The sequence below is a fragment of the Plecotus auritus genome (genome assembly GCF_963455305.1).
Source record: "Plecotus auritus genome assembly, chromosome: 7".
Lineage (NCBI taxonomy): Eukaryota > Metazoa > Chordata > Mammalia > Chiroptera > Vespertilionidae > Plecotus > Plecotus auritus.
The window spans coordinates 82,414,454-82,431,522 of NC_137774.1; the positions used below are offsets into that span (position 1 = coordinate 82,414,454).

General features: G+C 42.5%; 1 protein-coding gene across 2 annotated transcripts in view; it reads right to left on the reverse strand.

Moving 5' to 3' along the window:
• Positions 1–17,069, reverse strand: part of PDXDC1 (pyridoxal dependent decarboxylase domain containing 1) — a 53,666-nt gene that overhangs the window by 10,275 nt on the left and 26,322 nt on the right. For both annotated transcript variants that reach the window (XM_080678367.1, XM_080678368.1), the window contains exons 9-16: positions 15,417–15,501; positions 14,474–14,522; positions 14,220–14,321; positions 13,064–13,189; positions 7,897–7,947; positions 5,900–5,963; positions 3,911–3,999; positions 2,577–2,682 (exon numbers count right to left, since the gene is read on the reverse strand). In XM_080678367.1, coding sequence (XP_080534493.1) covers positions 2,577–2,682; positions 3,911–3,999; positions 5,900–5,963; positions 7,897–7,947; positions 13,064–13,189; positions 14,220–14,321; positions 14,474–14,522; positions 15,417–15,501 — 672 coding nt within the window. The remainder of the gene's footprint in view (positions 1–2,576; positions 2,683–3,910; positions 4,000–5,899; positions 5,964–7,896; positions 7,948–13,063; positions 13,190–14,219; positions 14,322–14,473; positions 14,523–15,416; positions 15,502–17,069) is intronic.

Below are 17,069 nucleotides of genomic sequence, written 5' to 3' on the forward strand. Positions count from 1 at the left end.
CTAAACTTCCCTACTTTGATGTTTTTGAGAAACCATCCCAAAATGTTGAGAACGTTTCATGAAAAACCATCAAACATTTTCTGAAAATGTTTAAATCGTTCAAAATAAAAGCACAACAAAAAAATTTAATACATCTTTTTTCAGCTTATTTTAAATGCCTACTATCATATGCTAAGCACTATCTAAGGCATTTCATACACATGTTCTCATTTTAATATTCACACCATTATCATGAAATAGTGGGAAATAGGTCTGGAGATAAGTAACTTGCTCAAGGTCCCCATAGGTATGAAGTGGCCTAGGGCAGTGGTTGGCAAACTCATTTGTCAACAGAGCCAAATATCAACAGTACAACGATTGAAATTTCTTTTGAGAACCAAATTTTTTAAACTTAAACTTCTTCTAACACCACTTCTTCAAAATAGACTCGCCCAGGCCGTGGTATTTTGTGGAAGAGCCACACTCAAGGGGCCGAAGAGCCGCATGTGGCTCGCAAGCCACAGTTTGCCGCTCTGTTGACTAATGAGTTTGCTGACCACTGCCTTAGGGAAAAACACTTAAAAAACATTTTAATAATGTACTAATGTCTTTAACCTGAAGTCAAAACTTCTGGGTAAGGGCAATGCCTTACAGCAGTGGCCGGCAAACTCATTAGTCAACAGAGCAGCAAACCGCAGCTCGCGAGTCGCAGTATGCCGACCACTGGCCTAGGGGAACAAATACCCAGGACTCTGTCAGCAGAGTCCAGGTACTTTCAGCTACATTCTTCCTTAAGTGACTAAAAGTGGTTCTCAGGCTTTGCTGGCCTATGTGAATCACCAAGGGAACTTCCTATCTAATAAAAGAGTAATATGCAAATTGACTGTACCTCTGCTACACCCACCAGCCACGCCCACAGGCCAATCAGGAGGGAATATGCAAATAAACCCAACCACAGAGAGCAGGAGGGAGGCTTGGGTTTTCCCAGCAATGGAGGAAGCCAAGCTTTCCGCCTGCCCTTGCCGGCCCAGGCCTCCACTCAATGCTACAAAATTTCAATTATAGAAGATACATAAATCCAAACAGAAATGGAGGCAGCCACGGAGCTGGAGAGAGCAGGAGGCTTGGGTTTCCCGCGGCGATGGAGGAAGCTTCTGCAGCCTTGGCCTGCTTTGGCCTCCGCTTAAGGCTACAAAGTTTCAATTATAGAAGATAAATAAATCCCAACAGAAATGGCTGCCTCCACTGAGCGAGCAGAAGACTTGGCTCTGCTCCAGGCTACAAAGTTTCAATTGTAGAAGATAAATAAATCTCAGATCCCAGGGCCTCTGCTTGGGTGGCCAGGGGGCGTGGCCGGCCTGCAAACCACCACAGGCCCCTCGCCCAGGCCACCCCACACCCCAAGGGAAACCCCACCCTGATCCAGGACACCTTTCAGGGCAAACCAGCTGGACCCCACCCATGCACCAGGCCTCTATTCTATCTAATAAAAGAGTAATATGCAGATTGACCATCACTCCAACACACAAGATGGCTGCCCCCATGTGGTCAAAGATCCTGCCCCCATGTGGACACAAGATGGCCACCACAAGATGGCCAGCAGGGGAGGGCAGTTGGGAGGGACCAGGCCTGCAAGGGAGGGCAGTTGTGGGCGATCAGGCCAGCAGGGGAGGGACCAGGCCTGCAAGGGAGGGCAGTTGGGGACGATCAAGCCTGCTGGGGAGGGCAGTTAGGGGTGACCAGGCCAGCAGAGGAGGGAAGTTGGGGGCGACTGGGCCTGCAGGGAAGGGCAGTTGGGGGGGGACCCAGGCCTGCAGGGGAGAGCAGTTGGGGGGGACCAGGCCTGCAGGGGCGGGCAGTTAGGGGTGACCAGGCCTGCAGGGGCGGGCAGTTAGGGGGGACCAGGCCTGCAGGGGAAGGCAGTTAGGGACAAACAGGCTGGCAGGGGAGCAGTTAGGCATCAATCAGGCTGTCAGGGGAGTGGTTATGGGGTGATCAGGCTGGCAGGCAGAAGCGGTTAGGGGCAATCAGGAAGGCAAGCAGGCGAGCAATTGGGAGCCAGCAGTCCTGGATTGTGAGAGGTATGTCCGACTACCCACCGGGATCGGGCCTAAACGGGCAGTTGGACATCCCTCGAGGGGTCCCAGTTTGGAGAGGGCGCAGGCTGGGCTGAGGGACACCCTCCCTGCCCCGTGCACGAATTTCGTGCACCGGGCCTCTAGTTTAAAGATAAGATGCCCAGGCTCCACTCTAGACCAAGAAAATCAGAATCTCTGAAGGTGAGGCCCAGCCAATGGGAGTTTTCAAAGCTCCACAGGTGATTCTAATATACAGATTGGACTGAGAACCACTGACAGAAAAGGGTCACAAGATATCAAAACACAGGAGTTCAAGTGACTTCAGAAGTCTCTGTTTCTGAGAAATTACACTGGAAGACTAATCTACCTAAATTTATCCCAAAAGAAAAGAAAAATCCTCTTCAAAGAGAACAGAATATCACAAGGGAAAGCTATAAAACCCCACAGGCTGGACTTTCATAGACATGTCACTGTTGTTCTCCAGAAAAAAAGTGAGGGCAATCCATGGAGACAAGTTACCTGCCGCTGTCATCAAAGGGCTGAACCTCACACACACTCCCTCTGCTTCCAGATCCATGACCGTGAGGCCACTCACAGGCACCAGCTGTTTCAGCTCTTCTCCCAGCTGCAGGGAAAAGGGTAGAATGAACACGCTCCCGCAAGGAGGGAATCAAGTGTCTTCAGACCTACCTTCGTCCATTCAGCCCCGGACTCAAGAAGCTCCTGGGGGTCTAGTTTCCTTTAATCTTTTTTTTAAAAAAGGAAATCTTATCTTTTTAAAAAATATATGTTTTTACTGATTTAAGGGAGAGGGAAAGAGATAGACACAGCAATAATGAGAGAGAATCATCAATCGGCTGCCTCTTGCACGCTCCCCACTGGGGATCGAGCTCACAACCTGGGCATGTGCCCTGACTGGGAATTGAACCGTAACCTCCTGGTTCATAGGTCGATGCTCAAACACTAAGCTACATCAGTTAAGCTCCTTTAATCTTTTGATTTTCTTTGAATGCTATCATAATTCCTTTTTAAAAACAGTAAATTTTACATCTATTCTTAATAAAAAACCTAAGTTCACTGTAGAAAAATCTAGGAAATATAGGTAAACCAAATGAATAAAATAAAAATTACCCAAAATATACCACTGATGTCATGTGGCATACCCACACTGTCTTTCTCCTGTGTATGTGTGTGTGCATGTCTTATTGTTGTCATAAACCAGGATAGTCTATACACTGGGTTGTAATCTGCATTTTTCATATAACTTATGACCATTTCCCTTCTTTCATAAACACCCAGACACATGGTTTAATCTGGCTCTTTTGAATGTCACTGTATGGACATTCCATTACTTATTCACCAAATGTCCTAGGTTGGGCATGTCCAATGTTTTGCTAGGATTTATAATACTGTGCTAAACATCCTTACATTGTTTAGAACATTCTTTAGACTGAGAGCCTTGGAGGTACAATTTTAGTGTCAAAAAGCAGCCAGAGCACAGTGCCTTTATTCAGACTGCCAGACTGCCAGCGGTGTTCAGGGGCCTCTGGCTTATGTGCTTTCTGGTATCACCACAGACCCTCACCAAAACCCCATAGTGGCTGCACTGTAATCTACACTGTGCATGTTGTTTAACAGCAAAGAAATGGTCACATGAGGAAACTGAGGAAATACGCTGGGAAGACTTGCCGGAGCCAGGCAGTATGGGAAGTAGTGATGTGATTAGGAACAGAACCCCAGGACCAAGCCCAACGCCTTCACAGGAGGCTCCCGCCTGTGGTTCTCATTTCCCAAACATGGCCACGTGTTATTCCAACCATGTGGGACGTAAAGCGCACAACTGCCATTCTTACCCAGCGATTCAGTGCATCACAGGAGTGTCCCTCCCGGCCGACTGTTGAAGGTGCCATGTTGGGTGCTGGCACAGCTTTAAGCACTGGATCTGAAACCAAAACAGAGGAAGGGATTCACTTCCCAGAAACACAGCAAACTAAAGAAGGAAACCCTCCATCCTTCATTTCATTTAGCTTCTAACATTAACCCACACAACAGTTTCAAATAATATGGAAATCAAATGTGTATCTTACATTAATGGATGCACAAAATGTGTATACATTCATGGACTATAATTCAGCCTTATAAAGGAAGGAAATTCTGTCACAGGCTCAGCATGGATGAACCTTGAGGACACTACTCTAAGTGAAATAAGCAATCACAAAGAACAAGTATTCCATGCTTCTGCTTTTATGATGCACCCAAAGATGTCAAATTAATAGAAATAGGAAGTTCAATGGTGTTTGCCAGGTGCTGAGAAGAGGAAGAAAATGGAGAGATGCTGTTTAATGGGTATAGGGTCAGTTTTGCAAGATGAAAAAATTCTGGAGAGCTGCTGTACAACAATATGAATATACTTAATACTACTGAATTGTATCTGTAATGGTTAAGCTGACAAATTTTATGTTTTTTAAGGCACAATTTAAAAATAAATGTATCTTACTAAATTAAATGTTACTTTTTTCATGAAAAATTTAACCCTTGAATATATTCACACAAATAGAGTTCTTAACTTTAAAAAGTTTTCTATCAAGGGATTTCAAAAGGAAATCAAAGCAGCCCTGACCGGTTTGGCTCAGTGGATAGAGCGTTGGCCTGCGGACTGAAGGGTCCCAGGTTCGATTCAGGTCAAGGGCATGTACCTTGGTTGCGGGCACTTCCCCAGAAGGGGGTGTGCAGGAGGCAGCTGATCTATGTTTCTCTCTCATCGATGTTTCTAACTCTCTATCCCTCTCACTTCCTCTCTGTAAAAAATCAATATATTTTTTTTAAAAGGAAATCAAAGCATAACATTATAAATTATCAACTAAGCACTGTGCAAAGTAAATCAGAGAAATCACCCAATAGCTGGGCTTCAAAACAGAATCAGCCTCTACTCATCAAACAATCTGGATGACTACGCATGCCAGGAGCTGGGTTAAGCCCAAGGGATACAAGACTATTAAGGTTTTTTTCATCTTGGAGTTTACATTCTACTTGAGGAAACAGACCATAAAGTAAGAAATGAAATCACTAATATTGCTGTGAGTGTCATGCAAGAAGGGGGGCTCTCACAGGCAGGAAAGGCCTCTCTGAGGAGGTGGACATTATGGAGACCTAAATGGAGAAGTCAGCCAGAATGTACTAGAGGAGGGGAAACAGTAGTGCAAAGGTCTTACTCTAGTGAGCAGGAGGAAAAGTGGCCTAAGAAGTCAGAAAGGCAAAGGCTAGAACTGTAGGCCTTACAAGACCTAGCACAGAGCCTGGACCTCATTCAACTGAAACAGTTAAAATCCCAGAGAGTGACGCGATGTGACTTCCACTTGTAATGCTCACTCGACTGCCATGTAGAGAATGGTCTGGAATGGGATGCGGGGAATGTACCAAGTTGAAAGATCAGTGAGAGGGGACGGTGGCCATCCAGGTGAAAAATAACAGTGCCCTGGACTAGGCTGGTGGCACTTGGGACATTCTAAAAAACAGAGATTCCTAGACCAACCTACTAAATCAAAATATCTAGTAAGCAGGGCCCCCAACCTCTATTTTCAAGGGACTCTTTATCATTCATTCCAGTACCAGTGCAGACACTAGAATTTGGAAACCACTGGTTTACCATAGGAAATTACTGATAAAATGCTAAGGCATTTAGGTCTCAAGTTCTTATGAAAATTATTAAATTTTTCTGAAATGAGGACTGAAAATTTTAGTAATCAAAATATTTTGGACTATGTATTTTACTTGAAATAGTTTAAAATTAAAAGCCCTTAGACATAAACACAAAAGTAACACTCTTTTTAAAAATCACCTACCTGAGCTTGGTAATTCCTGGAAAAACCTAAACACTACTACTGGAGAACTGAGCTCATCTTCCACCTGAAAAATAGAATCTGACATTACCCAGTAACATCACATTTCAAACACTTACAAAATGAAACAGAGAGTTTGAAAAACCAGCTAGAGATTTGATATTTTCTTAATAAACAACTTAAGTTTAAAGGCTAATTTCAGTTGTTAGAGAAACAAAAATCAAGGGTTCAGTAAATAATTATAAGCTAGTTCTGAGAATACATTGCTGAATTAAAGTAAGTGACACTGAAAAAAAAAGAAAATATAATGACACTGCTACACTGAAAGTAGAAGGAAATTTTAATAACAATGGGTAAATATAAGTCATTATAATATTAAAGATCAAAAAAGGCAAGGAAAAAGTTGAACTAGAATCAGTGCTGAGAGAGCCAAAGCTTTTAAGCATCCAAAAATGATGCTAACTCAGTCAGGATTAACTGGAACTTTTTATACTCATAGAAAAAAGGAAAACAAGGACTTTCATCTTTTCCAACTCCCTGAACAGAATGCAAGTCCTGCTGGTAATGTAGATAACCACAGTCTAGAACGGAATCTATGTATTTTCTAAATCAGCGATTGCTAACTGGTGGTCTACGGACCACTGGTGGTCCGTGAGGTCCAAAAGGTTGGCAACCGCTATTCTAAATCACTGAAGTGGTACTTATATTCAGGACAGGCATCAGGCAACCAACTTCATTAATGGATTTCATAACAGGTGAAAACATTCATTGCATTAAGGTAAACCAGTGCCAAGTTCATGTTCTCCACTGAACAAATACACAGCTGGCCATCAGCTTCACTGTGGAGTCAAGATACAAAGGGAGCTACAATGCCCTTGACAGACTGGTACTTTGGGAGGTGAGGGAAGAGAGAAACATGGGAAGATCTCTAGGCATTAAAAATTCCGTACTACTATTATAGTCATTAAACCTATTTTCCAAAGCTCTGTGAATGATGTCTCATTCATAGGGCCACAACAGGAAATGCTAACTTGGAAAGATGACAGGAAGTTGTCAACCCAAGATTTTCTCTACTGACTTTTCAAAACTCTATGGATGTCATTCAGATCAAACACGATATATATTCAAATCTGCTAACTATTTATTAAGCCAATTCCTGTGTCTTCACACCTATTATTTCTTTAACTTTCATAAAAATAAATCCATTAATACTTTAAAGTTAGGGGGGCTTAATATTTAATAGGATGGATAAGCCCAATAAGGAAATAGGAAGAACAGTGTCAAAATTCTACACCCATTCTCCCATCCTCAGGATAAGGCAGAATTTGAGTGCCAAGACTTGTATATATAGGCTTTTTTTCTTTTCTTATTTCTTTGAGCTCAATGGTCTTAAATGCCAGTGTGCATAAGAAATACGGTACAGGGTTATACAGTTGACCCTCCATACCTATGGGTTCCATATCCAAGGATTCAACTAACAGGGGATCAAAAATGTTTGGGAGCCCAGATGGTGTGCCTCAGTGGTTGAGTGTTGACCTATGAACCAGGAGGTCACAGTTCGACTCCTGATCACGGCACAGGCCTGTGTTGCGGGCTCAATCCCCAGTAGGGGGTGTGCAGGAGGCAGCCAATCAATGATTCTCTCTCTTCATTGATGTTTCTATCTCTCTCTCCCTCTCCCTTCCTCTCTGAAATCAATTAAAAATATGTATTTTTTAAAAAGTTATTTACTTCAGCCGAAACCAGTTTGGCTCGGTGGTAGAGCGTCAGCCTGCGGACTGAAAGGTCCCAGGTTCGATTCTGGTCAAGGGCATGTACCTTGGTTGCGGGCACATCCCCAGTAGGGGGTGTGCAGGAGGCAGCTGATTGATGTTTCTCTCTCATCGATGTTTCTAACTCTCTACCCCTCTCCCTTCCTCTCTGTAAAAAATCAATAAAAAATATATTTAAAAGAAAAAAAAGTTATTTACTTCAAAAACAGATCAAATTTTGTACTATACCAAAATTTTGATGTGGTTCACTTTCTTCAAACTTTCTTGCAACCGTTGACTCTGTAAATAACAAAAACAAAAAACACAAGTTATGTAATTTTGTTATATTGACAAGAACATATTAAGTAATTTTCATGAGTTCTTTGCAGGTCTGCAAACAAGGATCTTGCGCAGATAAGCCATCTGCATATAGGTGATTTCTAAGCTCAGCTGGCAATTTCTGCATTTCAACATCTGCAAATATTCCCTATTCTTTCAGTTTAAAGTTATATTCAGTGGTTCTAGAAGAGCTTTTTCTGATGAGATATAAGTGAATTTTTCATGTTAGTAATTTAAGTCATTCATTCATTCAAAAACTACTACTGAGTGTAGGCAACAAAAGCAAAAATAAACAAGTGGGACTACATCAAACTAAAAAGCTTCTGCAGAACAAAGGAAACCAACAAAATGAAAAGGCAACTTACTGAAGGTGACAAAATATTTGCAAATCATTTATCTGATAAGGGGTTAATGTCTAAAGTATATAATGAATTCACACAACTCAATAGCAGAAAAAAAAATTCTGATTTTAAAAAATGGGCAGAAAATTTATACAGACTTTTTCCAAAGAAGACATAAAGATGGCCAACAGGCATGTCAAAAGATGTTCAACCTCCCTAACCATTAGGGAATTGCAATGAGATATCACCTCACACCTGTCAGAATGGCTGTTATCAAAAGACAAAAAATGGCACACTGATGTGGCTCAGTGGTTGAGCATTGATCTACGAACCAAGAGGTCATGGTTCAATTCCCAGTCCTGGCACATATGCAGTAGGGGGGAGTGCAAGAGGCAGCTAATCAATGATTCCCTCTCATCATTGATGTTTCTATCTCTCCCTCTCTAAACTCAATAAAAATAAAAATTTTAAAAAGAAAAAAAAAATAAGTGTTGGCAAGCATGTGGAGAAAGGGGAAACCTTATGCACTGTTGATGGAAATGTAAATTGGTACAGCCACTATAGAAACAGCATGGAGGTTCCTTAAAATATTAAAAATAGCCATGCACTGTATGGCTCAGTGGTAGAGGGTTGCACGTTGGATCCCCAGCCCTGGACAGGGCACATTCAGGAGGCAACCAACCGAAGTGTCTCTCTCACATTGATGTTTTTTTTTCTCTCTCCACCTCCTCTCTCCCTCCACTCTCTCTAAAACCCAACAGAAAAATATCTTCAGGTGAGAATTAGACTAAAATTAAAAATAGAGCTGCCATATGACCCAGCAATTCAACTATTCCACTTCTGGGTATTTATCTGAAGAAAACAAAAACACTAATTCAAAAAGATATATGCACCCTATCTATAATAATAAAAGCATAATATGCTAATTAGACGAGAAGTCCTTCCAGACCTCCTTTCGGACCACCTTCCAGGCAAAGCCGGGGCTGCGAGGGAAGCCCGGGTCCCGGGTGCCAGAGGGAAGCCGGTGCCGGCAGCTGGGGGAAGGCAGACCTACTCTTGCATGAAATTCGTGCATTGGGCCTCTAGTGTTTATATAATAGCCAAGATATGGAAACAACCCCAAGTATATATTTAAAACAAAGACTTACTTTTATTTTATTGATTTATTATTATTTTTTAATCCTCACCTGAGGATATTTTCTCCATTGATTTTTTTTTAGAGAGAGTGGAAGGGAGGGAGGGGAGAGGGGGAGAGGGGGAGAGAGAGAGAAGGAGAGAGAGAGGGAGAGAGAGAGAGACAGAGAGAGAAGGAGTGAAGGCGGAGAGAGGAGAGAGAGAGAGAGAGAGAGAAGTAGCAATATGAGAGAGACACATTGACTTGCTGCCTCCCACATGCACCCCAACCAGGGCCAGGGATTGAGCCTGCAACTGAGGCACATGCACTCAACCAGGAATTGAACCCGAGACTCTTCGGTCTGCGGGCCGATGCTCTACCCACTAGCCAGGGCCAAAGATTTACTTTATTTATTTATTTTTTCTTTTGCATTTTAATTTCTTTATTGGTTAAGGTATTACATATTTGTCCTCATTCCCCCATTACCTTCCCAACCTCATGCCCTCACCCCACTGTTATCTGTATCCACTAGTTAGGCTTATATGCATGCATACAAGTCCTTTGGTTGATCTTTTCCCCTTATCCCCATCCTCCCCTACCTTCCCCCTCTGAGGTTTGACAGTCTGATCAATGCTTCCCTGTCTCTGGATCTGTTTTTGATCATTAGTTTATGTTGTTCATTATTTCCCACAGATGAGTGAGATCATGTGATATTTATCTTTCTCTGACTGGCTTATTTCACTTAGCATAATGCTCTCCAGTTCCATCCATGTTGTTGCCAATGGTAGGAATTCCTTCTTTTTTAGCGCAGCGTAGTATTCCATTGTGTAGATGTACCACAGTTTTTTAATCCACTCAATCTGCTGATGGGCACTTAGGCTGTTTCCAAATCTTAGCTATGGTGAATTGTGCTGCTATGAACATAGGGGTGCATATATCCTTTCTCAAAGATTTACTTTTAAACCTATTATAACTTACTATGTGATTAGGCACTACTGTAAGAGCTTTATATGCATCAACTCATGAAGTCCTCATAACAATCCTTTGTTATATCATTATCCCTATTTACAGGTAAGAAAACAGGTATAGAGAGGTGATGTCATGCTTTTAGACATAGGCAGGACTGAGCTCTCAAACTGCATAAATATGACATTTTTTTTTTTTGCTTTCTAAACCACAGCATCTATAATAATAAAAGGGTGATATGCTAATTAGACCGGACCTCATTCCAGACGACCTTCCGGACGAAGCTGGGCCCCGAGGGAAGCCAGCCCGGGTCCCGGGTGCCTGCCAGTGGCCGGAGGAGGGAAGCAGCCTGAGTCCCAGGTGCCTCTGGGTGGCCCAAGGGAAGATAGCCCGGGTCCCCGGTGCCTGCAGGTGGCCAGAGGGAAGCCAGCCTGGGTCCCGGGTGCCTGCGGTCGGCCCGAGGGAAGCCAGCCTCGGTCCCAGGTGCCTGTGGGCGGTCAAAAGAAAGCAGCCCGGGTCCCGGGTGCCTGCTGGCAGCCAGAGGAGGGAAGTCTGGGTGCTGGAGGGAAGCTGGAGCCAGCAGCCAGGTGGGAGGCCTACTCTTGCATGAATTTTTATGCATTGGGCCTCTAGTCTTATATAATAAAAGCCTAATATGCTAAGTGTCTGATCGACCAGTCGGCCTTTCAACCAATCAAAGCACAATATGCTAATGATATGCTAAGGCTGCTCAACCACGCGCTATGACATGCACTGTGTACCAGGGGGCAGATGCTCCAACCGGTAAGTTAGCTTGCTGCTGGGGTCTGGCCGATCAGGACTGAGCAAGACAGGCTGGACACACCCTGGAGCCCTCCCGTGGTCTCTCCCCGGCTGGCCAACCTTCCGCATCGCTCCCTGGCTCCGATTGTTCACTAATGGGGTCCCTCGGCCTGGCCTGCGCCCTCTCGCAATCCAGGACCCCTCGGGGGATGTCGGAGAGCCAGTTTCAGACAATTCTGCAGGCCAAGCCGAGGGACCCCACTGGTGCATCAATTCGTGCACCGGGCCTCTAGTAATATTTTTCAAAATTAGAACACCTCAAAGAGAAAGAGAATTAAAATTGTCCCTCAAAGTCTTGCTATTAGAGAACTCAAGCCAGCTGATGTTAAAAATGTACATGCCATCCATAATTAACCCTAACCATCATATTCCTTTACCCTCAAGGATCAGTCAGTCAAGTGGAACATTTATGCCCCTTTCTGCATCCTTTTCCACTCTGTGGCTGTCCTCTTGTGACTTTTTTCCTCATCCTATGCTGACAACAGCATTCATTTTTTAAAAAATATATTTTTACTGAATTCAGAGAGGAAGGGAGCGGGAGAGATAGAAACATCAATGATGAGAGAGAATCACTGACTGGCTGCCTCTTGCACGCCCCCTACTGGGGATTGAGTCCACAACCTGGGCATGTGCCCTCAACTGGAATCGAACCCGGGACCCTTCAGTCCACAGGCCAAAGCTCTATCCACTGAGCCAAACCAGCTAGGGCAGCCGTGGGCAAACTACGGCTCGCGAGCCGGATCCAGCCCGTTCGACTGTTCTATCCGGCGGCGGAGCCGAAAGAGGGGAGGGTTCTCTTGCTCTCCCCTCCGCTCCTTCACCAGCAGCAGTGTTAACATGGCAACGTCGGGAAACACGGCCGCAGCTCCTTCTTCTGAGTGGGCGGATTTATATCCGCCCATTCAGTAGAAGGAACAATCTCTCAATCTTCCAGAGGCTCTTTGTAATGCCCGCGGACGCGTCCCCTGACATCACCCTGGGAATGCATAGACACGTTATCGTGGTGATGTAGGGAGACACGCCCCTGGAGAGCACAGTATCAGAGCATTAGCTAAAAAGGAGACCAACAACACTGTTCCCACTGAAGTTGATGTTTTAAAGACCAAAAACCTTTCAACCCAGTCTACATTGCCATCTACATCTACGTCCCAGGCATAATTTGGAAGTTGCACTAAAGAAAATGTTTAATTTACTGTTTACACATTTTGTTCTTTTCTATTTGTTTTAGTTTTAAATTATTTTATTATATTTAAGTTTAATTTGAAAGGCTTTTGTACCTTTCCTTTGTTAGGCAATTTTATTTTGCCTTTGCCATCTTCAATATAAGGTATGTTATTGTGCTATGATTCCTCCATTTTTTGAAGTTTCAAATTATAATAATTAGTGTTTACATTCTTCTTGTTAAAATGTTTGAAATGAATAAAACTATTGAAATAAAAAAAAAAAGACCGTACCCTTTTATGTAATGATGTTTACTTTGAATTTATTAGTTCACACAAACACTCCATCCATGCTTTTGTTCCGGCCCTCCGGTCCAGTTTAAGAACCCATTGTGGCCCTCGAGTCAAAAAGTTTGCCCACCCCTGAACTAGGGCGACAATAGCATTCATTTTAATCAGATTTCATTTGGACAAAGATGCTGGGACAATCTCAGCAGTCTCTCCCAGAACTCTGAACAAGAAACATATATGCAGAGCTATTAATCCACTTGCTTATGAAACAGGAAATCCAGACAAGGTATTGGATGGAGAGTAAATGACTGAAGTATTTTTCTGACTCTGCTTTGCCATGGAGTTTTATTTGTGACTCATTTAAACTTCAGATTTCTACTCACCAGTTGGCAGCCATGCTTAATCCTCTCCACAATCCCATCAAGTCCCAAGTACTGTAAAGACAACCACAGTGGCAGGGCACGGAGTTTGTCCGCTGGTTTATTTGATGTGAGACCGGCAACTAAAGTCTAAAAAAGCCAAGATGAGTTTTTAACCAAAGTCAATGAAAGCATATAACAGAATTAACTAGTTACCATTTACTAGGCACTTAGTATGGATCAGATGCTATGCCAGGCACTTGGCTTGTATTATTCATTTAATCATCCAACAACTCTATGAAGTAACTATTCTAGACAACTTAACTCAGAAACCTTGCTTTGCCCAAGGTTTCAGGTCTAAGATGTTACAAAACCAGGATGAGGATCTAAATGAGTCATATCCCAGAGCCGGAGCTCTTAGCCACTCAAAAGGCAACCCCTTCCAAGGTTGTTCTGATCATCCTCAAATACTTGGTCATTATCAACTGGGCAAGACATCAACTGTTGTAGCAAGAATCACTTAAAGCGCCAAAACCGGTTTGGCTCAGTGGATAGAGTGTCGGCCTGTGGACTGAAGGGTCCCGGGTTCGATTCCGGTCAAGGGCATGTACGTTGGTTGCGGGCACATCCCCAGTGGGGGGTGTGCAGGAGGCAGCTGATCGATGTCTCTCTCTCATCGATGTTTCTAGCTCTCTATCCCTCTCCCTTCCTCTCTGTGAAATATCAATAAAATATATTAAAAAAAAAAAAAAAAGAATCACTTAAAGCTTGTTTTGCATGAGCCTATCACTAACTGGTCACTATCAAGACCATTCCTCTACTTTGTTACAACCTTCTAGACAAGGTGGACTAAGCGCTTTCACCACTCCGACAGGAATGCCACTTCTGGGAATCTATTCTAAGGAAATAATTTGAAACATAGAAAGATGCTCATGATTTCAGTAACAAATATTTGAAAACATATCATAATGTGTTCTTTATACACACAGGGAAGTATGGGAAGAATAAGTAGAAAAAATACACGTGGTACAGTTTCACTTCTGTTAATAGTTTTTTGAAAGTAAAAAATCACAGAAGTGACATTGAGGAAACTTTTCACTATTTTCTTTGTTTTTCTGTGTTTTTGCCCCCAGAACCAATAATGATTATGAGCACTCCCTGCCAGTAAGAGTAAGCTTACCAAGGCAGGATCATCATGTTTATAAAGAGTGACTGCAGGAACCGCTGGCAAACCCAGCCACGGGCCTGGAGTCAATGTCATGCTATCACATTTGGTTGCAGCCTACCAAAGAGAGAACAGCTTTTTGTTAGACTATTAGAATACACGAAACCCAACACCCTCCTGCATTCATAAAAACCACGAAAAGCCACCAGGAATTAAAAGATTTAAAATTCCTTCTTTAAAATACAGTATTTGGTAAATCAACAACATACCAGCACTGACGAGGAGACATAACCCAGAGCCAATGTTGCCAGGTTCACACTGGAAGGAAAAAACACACCAATCTAAGAATGATTCTTTACTGCTGCTTATTCACTAAGTATGTATTTAAAAAAGAGAGAGAGTGCGAGAAAGCGAGAGACTCTGCTATCTTTCAGCTGTGTTATTAGCTTTATAAAAGCAACAGAAAATGTGGTACATACAAATTTCAGGAACACCTTAATCAAAATGTAGTTCAGGGATATTTCCTGCTTATTTAGTGTGATGGGTCTTGTATCTCACAGCTATTTCTTTCCGGTCATCTTTCCCAGAGGAATACAATAAAGAAGAAACCTACCATGCATGATGTGCTGGATAAGGACTACTTTGGTTGCCCTGCATCCTCTCCCCGCTCTTAGCAGCACTCCCATGACTTTCTGGGAAATCACCCCAATCTCCTTTATTAGACCACAGCTTTGGGCAGAGGAGACACTACCACTAGCTCCAGAGGTGGGCAAATAACCTAAACTACATTTCCCTGGCTACAGTGATTGGTAAGATATTTTTCCTCGGGCTTCTGACCCACTAGACACAACTGGAAAAAAGGCTGGAGTTGCTGCAGCTACTTTGGACCATAACAGGAAAGTCTATCTATAGATGGAGCCAACACAGAGGATATTAAACCAAGTGACTGATGGTGGTGTTGGGGGGGAGGGGAGAATGACACAGTGACTCCTGATTGATGATGTGCCTAAAGCCAATCCTAACACTGTTTTGTTGTTAGCTATGTGAACCAATAAAATCTCTTCTCACTTCAGCCAATTTAGGTTTTCTTGTTATTGGCAACCCAAAGAGGCCTTAGTGATAAATGTCATGACAAAGTGAGAGCGGGGATGTCCACTCCTCATGAGTACTGTGTGCAGGCCACTCATGGAGCCAATCCCACCTTCCACTCACCCCTCCACATGAAGCCATATGCCATACTGCTCACAGAGTTCTTTCAAACGCCCAATCTTATCTGTGTGTCCTACTGCTGCAGTTCCTAGGATAAAGCACACACAAAAAGATACTAAAAGGAACGAATATTTTCTGAGTATTTAAAGCATGATTAAAATTTTTATATACATTATCTCCCTGTGACTGAACATTTATTAAGATTTTCTTGCCCTAGCTGGTTTGGCTCAGTGGATAGAGCATCAGCCTGCAGAATGAAGGATCCTGGGTTCCATTCCAGTCAAAGGCACATGCTGGGGTTGTGGTCTCGATCCCCAGTAGGGGCTTGCAGGAGGCAGGCAATCAATGATTCTCATCATTGATGTTTCTATCTCTCTCTCCCTCTCCCTTCCTCTCTGAAATCAATAAAAATATATTTTTAAAAAATAAGATCTTCTTTGTGGATTGGCTTAAAATCAACTTTTGCAAATTGATGATTCAAGTTTTGAAGAGTGTGTATTCTTTATTATATGTAACTATAAAAAGCTTGTAAATTGTGTTATTTAAATCCCCTATATACTTATTTTCTATGTACTAGATTTGCTGTTTCATGAGAAGTATAATGAAGTTTCCTACCAAGATTATGGGCTTGTCAATTTATACTTGTATTCTATCAATTTTTCCTTTAGTCTGCCTTTATATATTTCAAAGTTATGTTCATAAGCATTCATAACTGTTATCTCTTAAATCATATGAATTACAATTAATATGAAGTCTATTTTATCTCACACTAACACTGCTTAAGTACTTTTGTTCTGTTAGCATTTACCCCAGATAGTCTGTTCTACCCTAACTTTTTGTCACTTTCTGGGCTATTTTATATTTAGGTGTACCCTGAATTTGAGATGTTTTCAACCCAATTTGGAGGTTCTTTGTTTTAATATAGAACATGTATTTTGAAGTCAGTTTGAACATATTAAACACATTAACCCATCCCCTTGGAAATTAGTTTACACTATAGCTTTTGCTGGACAGATCCCTCTTCTCAAAGCGTAAGTAAAATACAGAGTCAAGTATTCTCCCAACTATCTTAAATTTCCAGTTAGCAGAATCCCACCTAATAAGATTTCAAACCCTCACCAACTGCCTCAATACACACACAAGTGATGAAAGTGGTTCTTGTGCAGGGTTTATGCTAGGAAAAGGGCCGAAAACCGTTTTCCCTACATATAGGTCTGTCTCAATTTTTTAAAAAAATCTTGACATATTTGTTTAGTTGAAACAAGAACAAAGGCCAATGCATGGCCTGTGTCACATGACCCATCAAAACAAAGCATAGTGCTATGTTTTAGTGACTTGACTACATTCAGATTCTCTTTTCAAGTTTTTTGGGAGTGTCTGCTGGCTAACCCCTGCAATGTGTATTCTGGCGACGGCCGTGTAATCATACTGGTAAGTCACTCAGACATGTGTAAACTGTAGCCTCTCCCATCTATCAAATGATTAAATATGGGTGGGTTTGTTTCTTTTTAAAGATATGACATACTAAATCAGGCAGGAAGTGGTGGTTTTCCTACTAACAATAAGGTAGATATACGTTTTTCTGTTTGCTACTATTTTTTAAATACAGTTGGCCATCTGTATCCGCACCCACAGATTCAATCAACCATGAATTTA